Raw genomic sequence first — 22,176 nt, 5'->3', positions numbered from 1 at the left:
TGTAGACTAGCTTGTTTTTATTTTGAGTAGTTCTGGATTATTAGTTATGATTTTACTCCTTTCCTTTCCTCTGCTAGCATCAGGACACCAGTCAGCTCTGAAGGTATCCAGTGTCTAGTTTTCATTCATTCATTCAACAAATATTTATTGAGGTCCTGTGTGCCAAGTGATACATGTTGGAAATACATTAGTGAACAAGGCACATAATGTCCTTGCTTTCAAGGAACTTATATCCTGGAGGAGGAGGTCAGACAGCAACTAATTAAAATAATTTCAGAGTATATTAAGTACCAGGAAGGAAATAAACAGGGTATCACGTTAGAGAATAGTGCATATTGGCGTAGTGGTTAAGTGCTACGGCTGCTAACCAAAGGGTCGGCAGTTCGAATCCGACAGGTGCTCCTTGGAAACTCTGTGGGGCAGTTCTACTCTGTCCTGTAGAGTCGCTCTGAGTCAGAATGGACTCTCTGAGTCAGAATGGACTCGACGCGCTGGGTGTTAGTTTTAGAGTGGTGGTCTGCTGCTGCTTTGCATTTGTTTGGCTAAGCAAGCCGGTGGTAGAAATGTAATATTCTAGAACGGTAGAGGAAAAGCATTGTTTGTAGTAGTATTACGTTTTTACAGTTAATGTAGTTTAGAAATTAATGCTGATGAGGAATTAGGAAGTTAAATGTTACTTTCCATAATAAATTTTGAACTGGTTTATTTTTTAATTTAATTGGAATGAATGAACTAGGATAGTTTCCCCGTTTGGTTAGGAAGCTGCTGAATCGGGCTGTGATCATCCTGTTGTGTAATTTGAGCCTATGTGTTTATTTCCTCCTCAGGTGGAGGCCTGAATTTTGATCCATGTCCTCCCTACATCCAGCTGCCTGAAACTACTTAATGATCACATGACCCTGGACATGGATGCTGTCCTGTCGGATTTTGTCCGTTCCACAGGAGCAGAGCCAGGGCTGGCCCGAGATCTCCTGGAAGGTAAGGAGTCATTAAGGGAGAGTAAAGAGAGAGGGTAAAATGTGATATTTATTGTTAGGATGATTCTACGGAACACTTAAGGTGATCAGGAATCCACTTTATGTGTGACAGGTCTTCCATTTCAGTTATTTCTAATGATCTTTTCGTGTGACCTACCATAATTTTAAAATTTAAAATCCTTTTTCACCTTGAACCCTTTGGAGTAGCTTTCTCCACTGTCAGTTTGTGCTCAGGGAGTGCAAGTGAAATTTTATATTCATCCAATAAAAGCATAATCGTAGATCTCCAAGACTTCCTCTTTATATAAAAATGACTTTTGAATTTGGGATTACCTATGGTTTTGTTTCTTTCCTGCCCTAATTTGCATGAGTAATTGTATGTTGAATGAATTAATGTTCTTATTTTGCTACTTTTGCTTACTTGAATCTGTATATACATCTATGTATGAATGTTTTAGATCTTAAGGCCTTGGAGGGTCCAAAGCATGTTTGTAGGATCTTTTGTTAACAGATACTTTTTGTTGAAGAAAATGTGTAATGACACAAGCAGGCACACCTATGGGGGAAGTGGCAAGTTCTTAGCATGCAGGAGCTATTTTTTAGGTTGGTGGCCCTTAACAAGGTGTGACAGGCTGACATTTGCTTAGCTACCTGTGAGAGGATCATGAGTTTGGAAACAGAAGATCAGAATTTAAATTCCAGCTACTGATTCAGTATGACCTTACCCATAACTTGTATTTTCATTTTCATCTTGTGCTTTTTTTCCCCACACTTCCATGCTCCAGCCAGGCCCAACTTGTCACCTTACCCTCATCGTGTTAGGCTGTTTCCTAAGACTGCTGTATCCTTGCTTCCATTATCCTCCTGAAATCATCTTCCCACTTCCAGATTTAATTCAAACGCCTCTTCTATAAAGCAACCCTTAACCATTACTCATTCCCCTTGTAATGTGTTGAACACCTAGTATGTGTGAGGTACTTGACGTATATTATTTAATTCTCACACCTACCCTGAAACATAGGTTTGATTATCCCAGTATAACACTTAAAAAAAAAAACAAAAAACTGAGGCTCAGAGAAATTAACCTGTGCCATCTGGTTTCACAGTTTGGCTCTGAATTAACAAATTAGGTTACAAATTATTGCTTGCATGCTAACATACAGGCACAAACATACTCATGTACACAACTAACCATCTGCCATTGAGTCGATTCCGACTAATAGCTACCTGGTAGGTCACTAATAGCTACCTGCCCCGTAGAAATTCCAAGAAGTGGCTGGTGTATTCAAACTGCCAACCTTTTGGTTAGCAGCCAAGCTCTTAACCACTGCGTGCTCAATTTTACATGGTAGTAAGTGCTATGAAGGAAAGGTTGAGGATGCTACCAGAGTTTAAGAGAAAAACCTAATTTAGATTTAGAGTGCCGGGAGGCCTTTCTGAAGCAGTGACATTTTTGCTGAACCCTGAAAGGTTAGTAGGAGCAGCAAGACAAGAGGGATGTAGGAAAGAGTGTTTATACAGAAGAAAAGGTTATACAAGGGTACTAAGTGAGAGAGATTAGCACGTTGAGGAAACTAAAAGTGAGCGAGATAGGAAGAGTGGTAGGAAGCTGGCCAGATAGGCAGGAAGCAGAATATGTGAGGTCTTTGTAGGCCATGGTAAAGAGTTTAAATTTTATTCTAAGTTCAGTGGGAAGCAGGTAGAAGATTTTAATCAGGAGGGTATTTGATTTGAATTTTTAACAGTATGGAATGGGTTGGAAGGTGGCCAGAGAAGTGGGAAGATCAGTTAAGGCCAGTCTCATAGTTCAAGTAAGAGATGACAATGACTTGCACTGTGATGGTAGCAGTAGAGCAAGAAGTGGGTGATTTAAAATAAAATATAATTTATAAGTCAAATCATCGGGACCTGATTCTCCTTCTCTCTGTGTCTTTTTCCTTTAAAAGTTAACTCTGGTTGTAATATAAAAAACAAATTAGAAAGGGGAGAGATTAGTAACAGAGAGACCAGAGAGAGAACCTCCTCCCAAAATACCAAATACCAAATACCAGGTAATGGATTATAAGAACTTAAATTGGGGCAGCGATAATACATATGGATAAAAAAGGATGGATCTGAGAGATATTTTAGGGGTACAGCCAACCCTGACGATGGACTGGATGGTGAGGCCGAGTCGGGTCTGAGGGACAGCAAGGAACTAAACATGACTGAAGTTTCTGGCCTGGAAGGATTGTGATGCTATTGCTAATTTGGGAGGGAAGATGGAAATTCAGTTTTGGACATGTTCATTTTTAGGAGGACCTGATTGTAAGGTGTTTAGCAGACAATTAGAAATACAGATCTAATGCTCAGGACAGATGTCCTTCATGCATTGATTTTAGGACAAAAGTCCTTTAGTCATTCAACAAACATTTATTGAGTGCCTACTATATTTTTTACTATATACCAGGTACTGTTCTGGATTCTCAAAACAAACAAAAATCCCTGCCCTTACATACTAGTGGGAGAGACAATGAATAAACATAACTAAGTAAATTATAAAGTATATTTTGAAGTGTTAAATGCTATGAAAAACAGTAACGGGAATGATGAGGCAGGTACTTTTCAAACTGGGTAGTCAGGTAGGCCACATTAAGAATGTGACAGTTGAGCAAATACCTGAAGGAGATGAACAGTAGGCTGTGTAGATGTGTAGAGGGAATAGCCTCCCAGGCAGTGGGAATAGTCAGTGGTTAGGCCCTAGGGTGGGAGCAGTCTTACTTAGCATGTTCTAGGAACAGCAGGGAGGCCAGTGTGACCGGAGCAGAGTGAGCAAAGGGAGTTGGAACAAATGGTAAATGTAATGGTTCAGGAGTAAAGTCATCAGGTGTGGATGATTAGTACAGCTTCACTGGAACTTTAGAGTAATAAAAACAATAGCAACAACAGTCAACACATGTCTAAGGCTTTCTGTGTATCAAGGACAGTTGTAAGTACTTTTAACTCATTTAATCTTCATAATAGCCCAATGAGGTAGGTACTTTTATTATCATCTCCATTTCCACAGATGAGGAAATTGAGGCACAAAGAAAAGGCTGAAAAAGTAGGTTGGCGCTAGGTCAGAAAGCCTTGAATGTCAGGCAAAGGAGCATAGGCTTTATTAAGTAGGTAGTGGTAAGCCATTAAAGATTTTGATCATGGAACTGAAATGATCAGAATTAATCTCATGAGATTCTTTAGAGTGAATTTGAGGTGGGACACTAGGTGATAGGCATTAAATTAAGGTGGTGGCAGATGGAATAGAACAGAGAGAGGTATTTATTGAACAGTAAGTGTTTATTGAATAATTTAACTGGAGAAAGCAACTGATAAATCTATATGACAAAGTCATCATTTAGGATCTTCAGTAAGGTAGTAATTCTTAATTTTTTCTGGTGAGGGGGTCACAGTTCCCTTTGATACTCTAATGACAGCTATCAGCCCTTTCCCCCCAAAAACACATACACCGTATAACTTTGTATACAGTTTCGGGTGGTTTAGGACACCCTGAAGCCCATCTATGCTAAGAACCCCTCTGGACCTGAGAGTTAGGAAACTGGGCTGAGTCCTGCTAGGCCCTGAAGCAAACTAGCTGTGACTTTGGGCAAGTCACTTTACTTCACTAGGCTTCACTTCCTAAATCTGTAAAATGAGGTTTTAGATTAGTGGATCTCTAAGGGCCCTTCCAGTCTGATATCATATGATCAGTTTTTTGTTTTTTTTTTTTTAATTTGAGTATTGGCTTCAGTTGCGTTTTCTAGCGAGCATTGTGCCTGAATTTCACAAATATTTATAAATAAGTGAATTAGTATTTTCAAATAATGACAAATGAAATCAGGACAATGATTAGGGTATTAAATACGTTTAAATTTTGGTTCAAATAATTATATTTCACTATGGAAGTAAAAGAAGGACCTTGTTTTAAGAACTTCATATTCATTCTTTCTTGCTTTAGTCGGGAGTTTTATTCAGTGTCCATTATATATCAGGAAACCCTGGTGGCGCAGTGGTTAAGAGCTATGACTGCTAACCAAAGATCAGCAGTTCAAATCCACCAGGCGCTCCTTGGCAACTTTATGGGGCAGTTCTACTCTGTCCTATAGGGCCGCTATGAGTTGGAATTGACTCAACGGCAATGGGTATTGGTATTATATACATCAGGAATGTTTCTAGTGCTATCTGTTCAGTTAAGCCAGTTGAATTTAAAGTTTGTTATTTTGTTTCTAGATTTTTTTCCTCAAACAAGTTTTCTCTTAAATATTCTTTAAATACTGTGACTGGTTTATCTCCCAGATTTTTGCTGCTTTGGGCCCTGACGGATTAGAAAAGGATACGTTAGGGTAGTAAAAACAAAGTATATTTCATTCTGCAGAGCAAAGCAATTGATTATGCTTAGCTATAACATCTGAATCGTTTTAATGACAACTGGCTCTGTGTAAGCTCTGGAGGAGGTTCACGTTCTCGGAGGGATGAGGATGGGGAATCACATCTCTGACACGTATCAGGGAATGTTTTAAGAACCCTTGAAAAGCCTTGTCTTAGTAAATTGCCAATTTAAACAGTACTTCCTGGGCATCTGAAGTACCAAATGAACCCATAGTACAAGGAGTGCCTGCTTAATCCTTTCTATTTACTTATGGCATTTCCTTTTTTCAGTAAATTCACCAAATATTTATTTGAGTACCTTTTATGTACTAAGTAGTGTTCTAAGTGCTGGGGATATGCAAGTGACCAAGGAAGACAAAGTTTTCATGCTCATGAAGCTTACTTAGGAGATAGACAATAATTAAGTAAAGAAAGAAATTAGTAATAGTTGAGATTGAAGTGTTCTGAAGAAAATTAAAGCAGAGTAAGGGAAAGGAGAGTGATTGAAGTGTATCTGAGTATGTGCTTGCTATATTTGATAACATAGTTAGAGTGATATTTATGTTTCTTTACTCGATTTCCCTAAACTCTGCAGCACCCAACTCACTTTGCTTTATCTCCTGACCAGGAAAGAATTGGGATGTGAGAGCAGCCCTCAGTGATTTTGAACAGCTACGTCAAGTCCATGCCGGGAACCTGTCCCCACCCTTTAGTGAAGGGAGTGGTGGCCCCAGGACCCCTGAAAAGGGGTTTTCTGATAGAGAATCTACTCGTCCTCCCCGGCCCACCCTGCAGCGGCAGGATGACATCGTTCAAGGTACTAGGGTATCTGAGGGACATTCTATATAAGGAATAGGGAGAGATGGCACTGCTAAATGCAGTCAGACAGTCTAGTGGCCCTTTGGAGATCATTCTATTCCTCCTCTCTCTCCTCCCCAGCCAAGCTGATTAAAAGGTGGCCTCAATTCATCCAGGTGCTAGAGCCTGTCATCGACTCTCTTCATCTTGAGTGTTACCCTTCATGAAGGCCATCTTCAGATACTGTGAAAGAAATAGAGGAAGGAGGATAACGATCTAATTGTTGAAATATGGGATACATAAAGATGGAATTGAAAGGATCATTACCACCTACCTCTTTGGGGGAAAATATGTTAATATTTGTTAGTTCTATCAAAATTTAAGAATGCAGTTTCATTTTTAGGAATTTATCATATATATGTGTGTGTGTGTGCATATATATACACACACGTATATGGTATACATATGTAGTCCCCAACTTATGCTGTGTTCAGATTACGTCGAATCACACTTAGGACTTTTTTTGTATATCTTATCATCAGTAATATGTACTACGTACGTACAGTGTAGCAGCACATCATTTGCTGATGTCACCATCATCGGGTGTTCACTCGCAGATGTTCAGTGTTAGGGTTACTATTCAAAACCTGCCATAGAGCAGCCTGTGAAAACTGAAAAAAAAAAAAAAAAGAAAAGAGGTATTCGACTTACGTCAGAACCAACCTTGATGGAATTGTCAGAACAGAACCCTGTCATAAGTTGGGAACTACCTGTTTGTATGTATATGTGTGTGTGTGTGTGTGTATACTTTAGATACATAAACACGCATACACATTTGCAGTATACAAGGATCCTCACTGTGGCATCATTTTACAATAATAAAAGCTTAGAAACAACTTTTAATGTCCATCAGTAGAGGACTGGTTAAATAAATTGTAATTGTTCATATTGTGGAATACTCTGTAGCTATTAGAATTAAGTAGAGCTTGATGTAGTGTTTTGGAAAAGTCTCTAAAATCTATTGAGAAAGGTAGGATTCAGTACAGTGTATGTAATATATTCCCATTTATGCTTTAAAAAAGATGATTTTAAAGGTGATATTTTTATGCTTCTGCATGCATAAAAAATTCTGGAAGGATATAAAAGGTAGCCTCTGGGAAAGGGATCAAGAGTTTTGAATGAGAGAAAAGCTTCTTTTTAAAAAAATAGTATATACTTTTTTATATTATTCTGATACTTTACCATGGGCATGTGGTACTTTTTAAATGCCCAAAAATATAGTTTAAAAAGTAACATTACTGTAGATAACTTTAGACAACTCTTGGTTTATTATGGATTGAGAATTGTTGCCCAACATGACATTTAGCTGTTATGTCTCTTAATAATTATGTGACTCAAGCCATGGAAATAAATTGCAGTATTATACTGAGCAAATTATGATCAGAATGGTATTTCTGTTGGGAAATTGCAAGTTCCTTGCATTCAAATGACAAATGAAATTATTAGTGTTTTCCTCTGTTAGCATTTAATCAAAATGGACATGTTACATTTCTGATAAATATGGGTATTAAGAAAAGTTGCAGTAAATAATGTAAATAGATGTTAATGATGATAGATAAACAAGTTCTCGAATGTGTAAGATTTGTCATTAATTTTGTTATAGTGGAAATCCTTTCCTATGTTCCTCAAGACCCTGAAAAATTTCAGAGATTCTTTGCTTAAATCTAGCCCTGTGAAACCTCATTTCCCTCACTCTCTTTTCTTTCTACCAAACAATGACCAAGCCAAATGAATGGATCTCTATCATGTTGGGAAATAGAAGTGGAAGAAGACAGAGTCAGAGAGAGAGGAAGGTCAGGCAAATTTCAAACAAAGGTAGAAAGAGGAATGTATATTTGGTGCTAATGTGAGTGCCTGTGAAAATACCACTTTCTACATTTCTCCTTGTATTTGCCTTGAGAGAGAAGACGGTGAAATTCAGAAGCCAGTTAGACTCTGTTTTTCCCTGACTGGAAACCTCATGGAGAGGTAACCATCAGCACACGAGTGGAGGGTTCTCTAAGTGGGCTGTGTATGTTCTAAGGTGACTCTATTTCTCATTGCAGAAAAACGCCTGTCTAGGGGCATCTCCCACGCCAGCTCCAGCATTGTTTCCCTGGCCCGGTCCCATGTCTCCTCCAATGGTGGGGGTGGGGGGAGCAATGAGCACCCCCTGGAAATGCCCATCTGTGCCTTCCAGCTCCCAGATCTCACTGTGTACAATGAAGACTTCCGCAGCTTCATAGAGAGAGACCTCATTGAACAGTCCATGCTGGTTGCCTTGGAACAGGCAGGTCAGTGAGTGCTTCCTTTCCTGTGCTCTTTGCTCTACTCTCCGAGTAGGGGGAGCCACACAGAGGGAGTATTGGAGGGGCTGAGCTTGATCAGTAGCTTCTAGTCTAAGTGTGTGGTCTGATTGCAGTCAGAGTCGGCAGTCAAATAAACATGTATTGAGCTAGGCACTTTTTGAAGTTAAAGAAAGGACATAGGTTAGACACATTCCTCTGAAAATTTCGTATCTAACAGAAGGGAAACCAGATATAAATATGAAAGGCCTAGGAATACTAAAAATCAACACAGGAAAAAATACAAACTACTTATAATTGGCTCCGGAAGACGCTTGTGAACAGAAAGGACCAGTGCTGTAGATGGTACACGGAAGTGATTAACCTGAAAGTCACATTTATTTATATGCACCTTTGCTAAAAGAGTTATTTACCTTTACGATTGTTTGTCACAAATTATTTTTAAAATTAGTTAATGAAATGAGGCAGTTGGGAGTTCTGGGAAATCTAGTCTGGTATTAAAAAATTCCCATGGGAAGAAGACTGAGGAGGAGAGGTGGGGCACTGAAGGAAAGCTTCTGTATTTTTCATTTTGTACCCTTCTATACTTTTTGGATTTTTTTTTTAACCATATACTTTATTTCTAATTTTGAAAAAAAAAAAAGCAAGTTACCTGGCTAGTAAGACTATAGGCCAGTTTTTCTTTCTGTAAACTTTTTGTTAGTTCAAGAAAACTAAGGTTATTTTTAAGCATCATTCATGTAATAATGTCCTCATGTAAGTAATGGATTGGCAATTGTGGGATGACTACACAGAACTGAGACTCATTTTTTTGGGTGTTTAATGTGCTGTGTCTTATTGCTCATATCTTTAAAGTCACACCATTTACATGCTGATGGGCTGACTGTCATGCATGCAGCTGATTCTCTCAGGTCACTGTGAATACACACTTGGAGTTGTTTTCTGTTACTAATGATGAATTTGTGCAGAGCTTTGTTGCTACAGTATTTACTGGTCTTCTGACCAGATCCAAACCAAGTAGTCTGCACAGAACTTGAGCCTATGACTTTAGCCTCATCATCTAACCCCGGGTTTCTCAGCCTTGGCGCTATTGACATTTTGGGCTGGATAATTTTTTGAGTTGGAACTGTCTTGTGTGTTATATTATGTTTGGCAGCATCCCTAGCCTCTACCCACTAAATGCCAGTAGCACCTCTCCTCCTCCCCCCTTCCCCGGCATTGTGACAACCAAAAATATCTCCAGACATTGCCAACTGTCCCCTGGAGGAGCACAGTTATTCCTGCCTAAGAATCACAGACCCAACCCATCATGCTCACCAGGTTGTGACTGACTGGATATGAAGAAGCTATGAAGAGTAACTGAGCACTGAGAATGGATGAGTTTATTCTAGCTAGGCTCCCCAGAGGAGTCTGTTTTAGGAATAGGGAAGTGTGGATAATCTGTTTCTCTCCTTTTCCTTCACTGTCATGTTTCTGCAGGGCGTTTGAACTGGTGGGCGAGTGTGGACCCCACCTGTCAGAGGCTGCTTCCTTTGGCAACTACTGGAGATGGGAACTGCCTCCTGCATGCAGCCTCCCTTGGTGAGTCTAGAAAGGCGTTCTTCATTTTCCTGTGGAAAGGAAGCTGTTCAGTCAAATCTCATTTGTGGGACTCAGTTAAACCTTGACATTAGACAGAAGTATATATATCCCATTTGTATTTTCTACTTTAATAAATTCTTTTGGTGTATAAAATATATTTTCAGCAGTCATTTGTGAGCCTGTTTATAAAATCTGTTTACAACTCAATATATTACTTGCCTTAGCTTAAAAAAGGTCCCTGTTTTGCAACCATCCGTCAAGCTCTGATGCTGTTTACTGTGTGCCAGACCAATCTTATCTGCTGTTACTCTGTATTTGAGTTTGTTAGACTTGCTTCAGGAGCAAGGCTTTCCTGTCAGGGGTTTGAATATGGTCTGTCCCCCACTTTCAAGTGCTCAAAGTCTGTCAACCACATCTTTTCTTGATTGAGTACTTCTTTAAACTACAGCATGGGTTTCTGGGCTTCACGTTGTTTTCCTTCATGCCAGGGTCTGTGTATCATAATAAGTGGAATTGAGTCATAGTAAGGTGCCTTTGCTCTCTTGGTCACCACCATGTTTTCTTGTCACAGGTATGTGGGGCTTTCATGATCGTGACTTGATGCTCCGGAAAGCTTTATATGCACTGATGGAGAAGGGGGTGGAGAAGGAAGCACTGAAGCGGCGCTGGAGGTGGCAGCAAACCCAACAGAATAAAGAGGTGGGGAGCTCGGGTGGGACACCTTGTTTCCCAAAGTTACCTGGGAGGAATGCCCAAGTGGGGGCCTGTGGGAATACATCTTCAGGTGCTTAGGTCGGTATAACTTCCCTCGTAGTCTCAAAAATTGTAGAAAATGCAGATAACGCCATAGGGTAAAAGGCTTCTGATACAGCCACGAGAGCTGGTGTGGGGAAGCTGAGACCTATAGAGGAAATATCTAACATCATGTTTTGCACCTGATAGGTGCTCAATAAGCCTTTAGTGACCGTGCCGTAAGATTTTTGTATTACTGTTTTTTGCTTTGATAAGGTAGACTAATTTTTAAGAACTTGTGTGTTCAGCTCTTAGATAGAACTGTAAGTGCTTGAAAAATTTTTTGGAGGTATTTTTCATATATTCAGTTTTTAGTTTGTTTAAATGTTTTAAATGTACTACACCTGTTCAATTGAATTTAAATGGTACTTCTCAAGGATTTAGCAAATGTTGAGGCTGCTTCTGTATAAGAAAATAACAGTAGATTGTGTGTGCTTTTCAGCACGGTCAGGCAAACTGTGGCCTGTGGGCCAAATCTGGCCCACCTACTGTTTTTTTTTTAAAAAAAAGTTTTATTAGAACTCAGCCCTGCCCTTCATTTACATATGTGTTTATGTATGTAACCTTTTCTGCTCAACAGCAAAGTAGAGTAGTTGCATAAGGCTCTAAAGCCTAAAATATTTACTGCCTGGCCGTTTGCAGAAGTATGCTGAGCCCTGTTCTTTAATAGTGACATTATACCTTACTTAGAGATAATGGGCCTCCCTATTTCCTCTTCCCCTGTTCTTTGTGTGTGTCCATTTTTTTCCTTCATATGTATTTCTGGAAATTTCTGCATTGAATCTGAGAAATTCTCTTCAGAAGCCTTTTTCTCTCCCATTTTCTTCTCTTTTCACCTTTTGTTGCTTTATCATAACTGGCTATAATATAGAACTAAGATTTTTGTTTGTTATTAGAATTTCATGTTCTGAAGATGTAAAATGTGTAAATAGAATGTGATAGGTTTCTTTCTCAAAAACAAAGAGTCCAGTTGTTAAAAGTAGGATGACATTAAGATCAGAATCCTGTCCTTGATCAGCCAATCTGCCCCAGAAGATTCTTGTGAGAAATAAATGCACAGGGGCAAGGCCAAGTAAATTACATTCTTTATTACCACCAAATCCCAGTGTGGCTCCCTGGTGAGCTGGGCTGGACCTTGTGGGGAGCTTCTTTTGCTTGAGCTAGAGCCAGCTCAGAGTTTCGAACCCAAACCACATAAGTAGTCATCTTTACCTTCTTTTCTTCACTGTTGACTTCACACCTGAACCTAAGGTTTGACCACCTCAGAGACAAGAAAAGGCCAAAGGAGCGCGTACTCGCTATTAAGTAGACATGATCGCAACATTCATAAAACAGGTGTGCCCAATTCTAGCTATTAAAGCTATCGTGGTTATTAGAAATGGGATGAGATTAAGATGGTATTTAGCCAGGAGACCCGGAAATACCCATCCTTGGTCAACCACCCCATTCCTCTCAAAGTCCGAGGGAAATCCCACGCACAGAGATTAGTGGCTAGGGAAGGGGTGGTCTTTTTGCTCCTTTAACGCTTTGCTCAGCACAAATACTGAAAATGTGGCCTCATTAATTGTCCTAGCTCAGACCAATTCGTAGCATTATACCCTATCTTGGGAGTGGGAATGAGGGAAGGTAGGTGATGGACTGGGAGCTTCTTTAAGACAGTACCAAACGCCAAACTTAATTGGCTTTGATTTCCTTGGCCTCTTTATTTTGGAAACCTGGTGGTGTGGTGGTTAAGAGCTATGGCTGCTAACCGAAAGGTTGGCAGTTCCAATCTACCAGCTGCTCCTTGGAAACCCTATGGGGCAGTTCTACTCTGTCCTGTAGGGTCCCTCTGAGTTGTGTTGAAATAGGTGATAAAGCCCCAGTGGGAACATGTTCAGGCTAGAAGGCTGCCACCTAGTGGCTGTGTATATAAAAACAGGAAGCAGAGATAGATGAGAGGAAGAGGGAGACAGTCCTCCTGGATGCCTGTTTCAGAGTGTCCAGCACCCTACATATAACCTAGGCATTGTTCATTTTATTTTTAATTAAAAAAATATTTGGAATATCATTTCACAAACTGATGATAACTTTGTCATTTTTTAATTATTAAAAAGTAAAATGTGCTCACAGCAGTTCTTTATCCCCAGTTGAATTTCTTCATCAGCTAAAACATGATGACCCGCAAGTTTCCAGTGTGGTTCCTTCTACTCTGTCAGTGTGTGTTCAAGTAGCATCAACTCATTTTAATAGTAATATAAGCCAAGTAAATTAGTGAAATAAACTTGTCTCACAAATCATCGTATACATGCTGAAGTCAATAAAATATTTTGAAATTGCTTGCACCACCACTCCTTCTCCTTTGATAGAAATTATAGTTTCATTCAACATATGTTTACTGAGTATTGATCACATAGCAGGCACTGGGGATGTTGCATAAAACAGGGTAATAGTGGGGATGAGGAGTCCCTGGGTAGCACAAAAGTTAAGCACTAAATTGCTAACCAAAAGGTTCGTGGCTCAGACCCACTCAGAGACATCTTGGAAGTAAGGCCTGGTGATCTGCTTCCAAAAGATCACAGACTTGAAAACCCTAGGAGTGGAGTTCTGCTCTACATACTTGGGGCCGCCATGAGTCGTGAGTCGTGAGTCGGGACCAACTCAAGGGCAACTAACAACAACCGTGGGAGTTGAAATGTAAATATGTAATTGTAACAAAGTGTAATATGTGTGACTTTTGTGATAGAAGTCTGTATAGCAGTTGGGGAGGGAGGGCTCTACCTGGGAGATTTAAGAAAGGCTTCATAGATGAGGCAATACTTGAGTTCAGTTCTAAAAGGTAAAAAAATGGTTCACCAGGTGGACAGGAAGTGGGCTGCTCCAGGCAGAAGAAAGAAGGGGAGGAGACTTAGCTAACTCCCTGTTTCTAGGTTGGGTATTTGGGTGGATATTTGGTACTCTTCACTAAGATAGAAGTACAGGAAGGAGTGGGCTTTGGAAAAGACAGGAGTTCTATTTTGACTATAAAATTTGAGGTAGCTATGGGGAGGTGACAGTCTTCAGTAGGCAGCTGGTTATGTGAATATAGAATTTAAGAGGAAGTCTGGGTTGCTGGAGAGGGATTTTAAAGTGTCATGAGCATATAGATGATAGTAGACTAGATCATGGCCATAGATGAGATCACCCAGATGGAAACAAGGCGAAAACATGGACACAACAATAATATTTATGGGGCAGAGTACAGAGAGGAAGGAGAAAGTAGTTTTGTGGAATTTGAAGAAGAAAGTTTAATGATACCAAATGCTATACAAAGGCTGAGAAACGTGAGACCTGAAGAGTCCACTGGATTGGCAATTAGAAGATCATTGGTGTCCTCTGCCAGAATTAGGTAAAGTTGTGGTGGGGGTGGGGTGGGGGAGGAGGGTGATGGAGGGCAGAAACAGAAGCCAGATTGCAATGGGTTGGGGAAGAATGGAGGATAAAGAAGTGTGAATGAGATCATAGACTATTCTTTTGTGTGTCTTGACTGGAAAAGGGAGAAGAGCTTTGACTTTGTAGTACAAATTATAAACCAAGTACTAAGAGAACAGGAGTGAGGTAACCTGAGTTGGAATGGGTATTACCTTTTGGAACCTAATTGGAACTCTAATTGCTTTATTATTTTTTAATTGTGCATCAGGTGAAAGTTTACAAAGCAAATTATATTTGATAGTTTATACATGAAGTGTTTCATCCCTTAGTTTCATTCCCCACAATGTATCACCACTCTCCCCATTTCTACCTGGGGTTACCTGTTTTCCTTTCGTCCTGATTGTCTACTTTTTCCTGCCTTCCCGGCTTTGCTTCTGGGTAAATGGGATGCTCTTTTGATCTTTATAATTGATTGTTCTAAGGAGCACATTCCTCTTGGATGGTGATGTTTATTTTATGGGCTTTTCTGTTGTTTGGCTGGAAGGTGGTCTCCAGACGGCTTCAGTTCCAGGTCAGAAGGATATAGAACTCTAATTCCCTTGTGCCCCTGCCTGTCTTTCATACAGTCAGGGCTGGTATACACAGAGGACGAATGGCAGAAAGAATGGAATGAGCTGATCAAACTTGCCTCAAGTGAACCCCGCATGCATCTAGGCACCAATGGAGCCAACTGTGGTGGGTACGTATGGCTAAGTGGGGGAGCAGGAAATCATTTTCCTTGAGTCTTCTCTGCTCCCCACAGCCCAGTGTCTAGAAAGCTCTGTGTTAAGAGGATGTTGGAAGGAGACGGGGCCATAGCAAAGGCACAGAAATGTATAATAGCATGGTATGTCTAGGAACTACAAGTCATTCAATATTGCTGCTATATAGAATACATGGTATAAAATGATAGATGAGGCTACAACCCATGGTTTTGTGTGCCATGCTAAGGTTTGTCTTGTTCTGTGCTAAGGAATTAAAATTGCATCCTATCCAGATTTTGGGAAACTGCAGGATAAATGACCCAGTTTCTTCAACAAATAAATTACAGGATTAGTCTTTAAGGGTTGTTTTGTTTTCTTCCTTCTCCCTCCCCCTGTACCTTTCTTTTCTCTCCCCTCTTGCAATCTAGGGTGGAGAGTTCAGAGGAGCCTGTATACGAAAGCCTAGAGGAGTTCCATGTCTTTGTCCTTGCCCATGTGCTTAGGAGGCCTATAGTCGTCGTGGCAGACACAATGCTGAGGGACTCGGGAGGGGAAGGTGAGTGAGTCAATGGGTCAGTCATCACTCTACCCTGAGCACCTCCTACGTTCAGAGCCTTGGGCTAAGGACTGGGAGGAAGGCAGGAAAGGGGATATATAGACCCTTGGAAAAAAACAAGATATAAATTAGGACAATGCAGAATTCTCAAGTGATTCAGAATAAAGCAGCTGTGTTAATTGACAAGGCCTTAGCAAAGAATTATTAAGCAGGGATCGAATGAAAGGGAGGACTCATTTGGCAGACCGGGGTGGAGAGATTGACTACTAGGCAAGGAGCAGCATAGCCTTAATAATAATCTCTGTGGTTTCCTGCAGCATTTGCCCCCATTCCCTTTGGGGGCATCTATCTGCCCTTGGAGGTCCCAGCCAACCAGTGTCATCGCTCTCCTCTAGTGCTTGCCTACGATCAAGCCCACTTTTCTGCGCTTGTGTCCATGGAGCAGAAGGAGAACACCAAGGAACAAGGTGCTGAGTCAGTGTCTGTGCCTCATGTCTGTTGGTCTGCTTTATTTTCACTTGGAAAAATTGAAATGAGAGCTAATATAGGAGGAAGGAATTAAGTAACATGCAAGCCCTGACAGTGCATGTTGACACGGGCTTACTAAGCTGGAAAACACACCAGAATTGTTTTATTTTGTTTTTTATTGTGGGACAAAATGGACACAATGAAACATTCACCAATTCAACAGTCTCTGCATGCACAATTCAGTGACATTGACTACACTCTTCATGTTGTGCAGCCCTTATCCCTACCTTTCTACCAGGGTTTTAAAATTAAAAAAAAAAGTTTGGGAGAAAACATGGTAGCCTGTTCTCCATCTTCTGGAGTAAAGGGCTTGTGTGTCAGGGTCATCGGGCCTTCCGAATGATGCTTCGCTATACTCAACTCAATGATTTTGAATTCTCTGAGTACATATTAATTGGCAAGAACATCACTGAGTGTTAGGTGTCTAGTGGGGAGTCATGGAGATCAGTGGCCGAAATTATATGCTGGGTGGTTGGAGAAACAGGCCTGTTTAGTTTTTAATGCCAGGAATAATTCAAATGTAAGAATCAAGAAATGACTGCAGTTTGAGACCCATGGGATGATTTTTGCCTCTCTTTTGCAAAATCTGTCTGTGCTCACTGGCTTTCCTCTCTTCTTGAGGAGCCTCCTTGGTGACATGTTTTTTCCCTCCCCAGCTGTGATCCCACTGACAGATGCAGAGCATAAGCTGCTGCCCTTGCACTTTGCCGTGGACCCTGGAAAGGGCTGGGACTGGGGCAAAGATGACAGTGACAATGTCCGATTGGCCAGGTGAGGCAGGCTGAGTCTTCTCATTTACTTGGTAGCTGGGATTGCCTCCACATACAGCGTACAGCGTCTGTCTCCTGGGGATTTTCTCCAGCTCTGAGGCAAGACGGTCGCATCCTAGCTCTGTTTTCTTTGGGAAGATGGAGAGGTGAGAGACAGAGGTTGGGCACCAGGACTCTTGCATTATGCTGCTGCTCCTTCTCCCTGTGAGAGGGAGAGGAATCCTGGGATCTAGACTTGTTCTTTAGTAGAGTGTTCCTGCCATTAAACATTCCAGAATTCCCAAAATAGTGATCAGGAAATAAAAATCATCAAACCATACTTTTCCCAGCCCTCAAGTGAGAGAGGCTTTAAATAGTTGACCAAAATGGTCTAGTCTAGGTTTTTGCTTTTCTGGAATTTAAACAGACAGCAAGAAAAATACTGCCTGTCCTCCTCTCCCCCCACCCCCCAGCTTGTTTGGCCTTCCTCCTGCCTCCCTCCACAGCTTCCCTGCGGAGAGTGTATAAATATCAAAGCTCCTCCCTTGCCCCTTGCCCCCAGACCCAGTGCCAGAGTCGATTCCGACTCATAGCTCCTTGCCCAATACCTCCTTTTTTTGAGGTCCTGCCACTGGGACTCAGCTGAGAGGATTTGATTTAAAATCCAGAATTTATAGCTTTTTTAACAATAAGTTCTCTGAGTATCAGAAGCTCCTTCTAAATAATATTTACAGCAACAATAATAATACTGGTTTCTGTTTAGTAAGTGTTCCCTATTTTCTAGACACTGTGGTGGGCCCTTTCCAAACACTACTTTAAACTTCACAACAGCCCTGCAGGATAGATAGTATTATCTGTCCCCATTATCAACCCCAACTGAGTTGCAGGGACATCAGCATGACTTGCTCAAGGTCATAAAGCCAGTAATTGATGGAGCTGTTATTCAAACCCATTCTGCCAGAGTCCCAGACATTTAGCCCTCTTGTACCCTACCTCCCAACTGAATCCTGCTGCTTTGCTTTTTAGAGGTCACAGTTAAGTTTTTAACTTTCTCTCTCTCTCTCTCTTTTTCACAGTGTAATTCTGTCTCTGGAGGTCAAACTGCACCTGCTGCATAGCTACATGAATGTGAAGTGGATCCCACTGTCTTCTGATGCACAGGTAGATGTCACCCAGCCCTACCCTGCATGCCCTCAGTGGCAGAGAGAACAAGGACATCTGGTCTGGTGATGGTCTCCTTCTGAATAGGTGCTGAGTGGTGGCTTATGATTCAAGGTTAGGCATAACTGGAAGGTATCAGATAAGTTTCAGGGGACACTTTTTCCTGCCTTTCTACCCTTCAGTCCCCTCCATTTTCCCACACATGTCTCCAACCAGACTCTGCTTCCTGATACTAAGACATATTCTTTAAGAAAAATTTTCTGGGCTTTTTGATGAATTTGAAGTCATCATTACTTTGTTCTGAGCCCTCTGTAGATAGACCTCTGGATTGGGCAGAGGGTGACAGAATAACTTAAAGAGCTTCTGATCCAGTGGAGTCTCAGGATACCATTATTATACGTAGAAAAGAAACACAGGAGCAAGGCAAATTGATGGACTCCCAAGCTAAGTGTATAAAAGCTGAGGGAATAAAGACTGGCTAGACTTGGTTGGTTGTGGTTAGTCAAGACTTGCTTGAGATTTATTTAGAGCAGAGTTTGGCATAGAGGCATTTATAATAAAGTACATTCTAGTGTCTTGAAATTATCTTCCTCCTGACCCAGAGGCTGTGTATTTGTTGCTCGTTGTTCTGGAAGAGCAGTCAGGCTTTATCTTGATATCACCTTATTACAGAAGGAAGCCGGGTTGCAATGGGTGAGGTAAAACTTAGATACATTTTTCCTTGGTTCACAGGAGAGGTGACTGGAGATAGGGAAGGACTGTGCCCTCCTGGGGAATCCTTCCCCATCATGACAGCAGGCTTCTCTGGAACTAGTCAGCCTCTCTAAGGATGGAGTACATAGGAGTGTTACCACCCCTCTTCCACATGGCTAATACATGTAGCAACAAGGTTGTAGTGAGTCCCCTGAGCCAGATGGATGGGCTAGAGGTCCCTGAGGGTTTCCCCCAACCCAGACCAGTGAGATAATTGCTAACACTGTTCTTGTCTCTCTCAGGCTCCCCTGGCCCAGCCTGAGTCCCCCACAGCCTCAGCTGGAGATGAGCCCCGCTCCACTCCTGAGTCTGGGGAATCAGACAAGGAGTCAGTTGGCAGCAGTTCTACCAGCAACGAGGGCAGCAGGCGGAAGGACAAGTCAAAGCGAGATCGGGAGAAGGACAAGAAGAGAGCAGATTCTGTGGCTAACAAACTGGGCAGCTTTGGCAAAACCTTGGGCAGCAAGCTCAAGAAGAACATGGGAGGCCTGATGCACAGCAAGGGGTCTAAGCCTGGAGGGTTGGGAACGGGCTCAGGGGTAAGCAGTGGCACTGAGACACTAGAGAAGAAGAAGAAAAACTCACTGAAGAGCTGGAAGTGTGGCAAGGAGGAGGCAGCTGGGGATGGGCCTGTGTCTGAGAAGCCCGCATCTGAATCTGTTGGTAATGGAGGAAGCAAGTATAGCCAGGAGGTGATGCAAAGTCTGAGCATTATGAGGATTGCAATGCAAGGGGAAGGGAAGTTTATTTTTGTTGGAACCCTGAAGATGGGTCACCGCCACCAGTATCAGGAGGAGATGATCCAGCGCTACCTTTCTGATGCTGAGGAGAGATTCCTGGCAGAGCAGAAGCAGAAGGAGGCAGAGAGGAAGATCATGAATGGAGGAGTAGGGAGTGGGCCTCCTCCAGCCAAAAAGCCAGAGCCAGATGGTGGGGAGGAGCTGCTGCCTGCCCCCCTAGCAGAGTCCAAGGCAATGGCCTTCTCTACTGGCTACCCTGGGGGCTTTACTATCCCTCGGCCTTCTGGGGGTGGAGTCCACTGCCAGGAACCCCGGAGGCAGTTGGCAGGGGGTCCATGTGGGGGGGGCCTACCACCATATGCCACCTTCCCCAGACAGTGCCCTCCTGGGCGACCCTACCCACATCAGGACAGCAACCCTTCTCTGGAGCCAGGCAGTCACTCCAAGGATGGCGTTCACAGGGGTGCATTGTTACCACCTCCCTTCCGTGTGGCTGACTCTTATAGTAACGGCTACAGAGAGCCCCCTGAACCAGATGGATGGACTGGAGGTCCCCGGGGGCTTCCCCCAACTCAGACCAAATGCAAACAACCGAACTGCAGCTTCTATGGACACCCTGAAACAAACAATTTCTGCTCCTGCTGTTATAGGGAAGAACTGAGGAGGAGGGAACGTGAACCGGGTGGGGAACTGCTGGTGCACAGGTTCTGAATAGGTGGAACCTGGGAGGGCAAAGGAGCTAAACAAAGAAAGTCAAACTTAACAAATTGGCTCATCAAGGCCCAGCCCCTATGTTGATGGGGCAAACACAGTAATGTTCTGGGGGAGCCTGGCTGGAAACTTTTAAGTGTGTGTGCGCTGGAGTGCTGCCAGGCTGGTGAGAGCAGGTCAGGGCTGGATGGTGCCTCAAGGGCTGTCCTATTCCTTTGCAGAGCTTGACTTGATGGGACGGAGGAGGTACAAGGGGGAAAGATGGTGGTTCTGTCTCATAACCCCTTGGGCTCCATCTCAGGACCTAAGGGAAAGTACTAGGGGAAGGTTTGGTGTGTGTGGGGTGGGAGGTGGGCATAAGTCTACAGGAGGAACAGGCAAAGGAGGTTCTCAGTCAATAAAGAAAAAATAGACCAAAGTTCTTTCAGGTCGGAAAACAGCACATGGTGGTGGATATGGAGGGGAACTGGAAGTTCAGACATATTTTCTATTGATTTGATGAAGGTAGAAATCAGGGTAGGGTTTCTTCCTCCTGGAGGATCTTGGGAGCCCTGAGGATGCAGTGGTTAAGCGTTCGGCTGCTAGCAAAAATGTCAGCAGTTTGAATCCATCAGCCTCTTCTTGGAAACCCTATGGGGCAGTTCTGCTCTGTCCTATAGGATCACTAAATGAGTCGGAATCCACTTGACCGCAACAGGTTTGGTTTTGGCAGGGGAGGATCTAGAAAGACAGAGCAGTAATGTCTGCCCATGGGTGGTTATTAGGAGAGGGGGGTAGTTTAAATCACAGTTTATTGAGTTGGGAGGGGGAGGAACTGAAAAGGGGAATCCTTTGCCTCCCAAATTTTATTTCCTTCTGAAAAGCCATCTGTCATTTATTCTAGTTTGAGAGATTGCTGAATGCTGCCTATCTTTTCCTCCTCCTTTTTGAGGGCCGAGCTCAGCTAAGTTAAGAAGGTTGTGATTTTTTTTAAAGATTTTAATTTTATAAAAAAAAAAAAAAAAAGTTCCCTCTGGGGAAGGGAAGAGAATGATGAGAAGACCAGCTGTTTGTGTTGAATTTTCTCCAGGTGAATTAGTGCAGAGGTGATTTTTTTTTTTTTTTTTAACTACTTAGCAATAATCATACATTAAGGCTATAATTGTGCGTTGGGAGGGGTGGGGAAAGGACAGACATTTGGCCAGACTGTTTGAAACAAAACCAAAAATCTAAATAGAGCACTACCATCTTCTGCTGCTGCTTTTCTGTAGAAAACAACTTATTTTATGGGCTAATTTTTTTTTTTTTTTTTTAAGGAAAAGAAACCAACAAAAAGACCCCATCAAGCAAAAACATTTTTAAAAAAAAAGGAATTTTTTTTTTTTTTTTCCTATTCAAGTGATCGTTTCTCCTTCCTCTCTACTTCTGGAGAGTGACTATAACATCCCGGCTTCTTTTGTTAAGCCATAGCTGACCTTAATCTGTGGTTAGTTTATTAAAATAATTAAAAAAAAAAAACTTTGTAAGAAGAGATATTTTTGATATTAGGACTGATGTTGAAACATGGGGTAGGGGTTAGGGACAATTTATAAAAAGGTAGTTAGAGAAATATATTTTAGTGAACTATAACCACAGACCACCGATTACTCCCAATGAGCTGAGCTGTCTTTGGATTTCTCCCTTTCCCTGACCCAACCCTTTTCTCCAGACAGTAGGAGTAGGGATGCGGACCCAGTAGAGGGAGTTCCTTTGCATTTTGCACAAAGCACAAGTCTGGACAGCCTATGCTCTGACCAGAGCCGTTCCTAAGAGCTTTAAATCAGAGGACCTATCCTAGGCCAATTTTCCTTTTTCTTTATATTTTATATTTTTCTGGAAAAAAAAAAAAACAAACTATGCAATTGTATACACTTCTGGGTGCATACAAAGAAGAGGAATAAGTGTACTTAAGCGTCCAGGGTGTTGATTGGGGCAATTTTTCTGTATTTGG

The 22,176-nt window shown here is 41.9% G+C and overlaps 1 protein-coding gene across 1 annotated transcript in view; it reads left to right on the top strand.

The window, feature by feature from the left end:
* OTUD7B (OTU deubiquitinase 7B) overlaps window positions 1–22,094 on the top strand; it is a 60,097-nt gene extending 38,003 nt beyond the window's left edge. Inside the window, exons 2-12 of the mRNA XM_064282512.1 lie at window positions 828–978; window positions 5,989–6,177; window positions 8,264–8,491; window positions 9,983–10,084; window positions 10,656–10,783; window positions 14,893–15,005; window positions 15,438–15,565; window positions 15,883–16,032; window positions 16,750–16,864; window positions 17,919–18,003; window positions 18,999–22,094. Coding sequence (XP_064138582.1) covers window positions 894–978; window positions 5,989–6,177; window positions 8,264–8,491; window positions 9,983–10,084; window positions 10,656–10,783; window positions 14,893–15,005; window positions 15,438–15,565; window positions 15,883–16,032; window positions 16,750–16,864; window positions 17,919–18,003; window positions 18,999–20,207 — 2,532 coding nt within the window. The 5' untranslated portion in view covers window positions 828–893 and the 3' untranslated portion in view covers window positions 20,208–22,094. The remainder of the gene's footprint in view (window positions 1–827; window positions 979–5,988; window positions 6,178–8,263; window positions 8,492–9,982; window positions 10,085–10,655; window positions 10,784–14,892; window positions 15,006–15,437; window positions 15,566–15,882; window positions 16,033–16,749; window positions 16,865–17,918; window positions 18,004–18,998) is intronic.
* Window positions 22,095–22,176: the final 82 nt, after the last annotated feature.

This window comes from Loxodonta africana, chromosome 3, assembly GCF_030014295.1.
Source record: "Loxodonta africana isolate mLoxAfr1 chromosome 3, mLoxAfr1.hap2, whole genome shotgun sequence".
Classification (NCBI taxonomy): Eukaryota; Metazoa; Chordata; class Mammalia; order Proboscidea; family Elephantidae; genus Loxodonta; species Loxodonta africana.
This window is presented reverse-complemented; position numbering and strand designations above follow the sequence as displayed.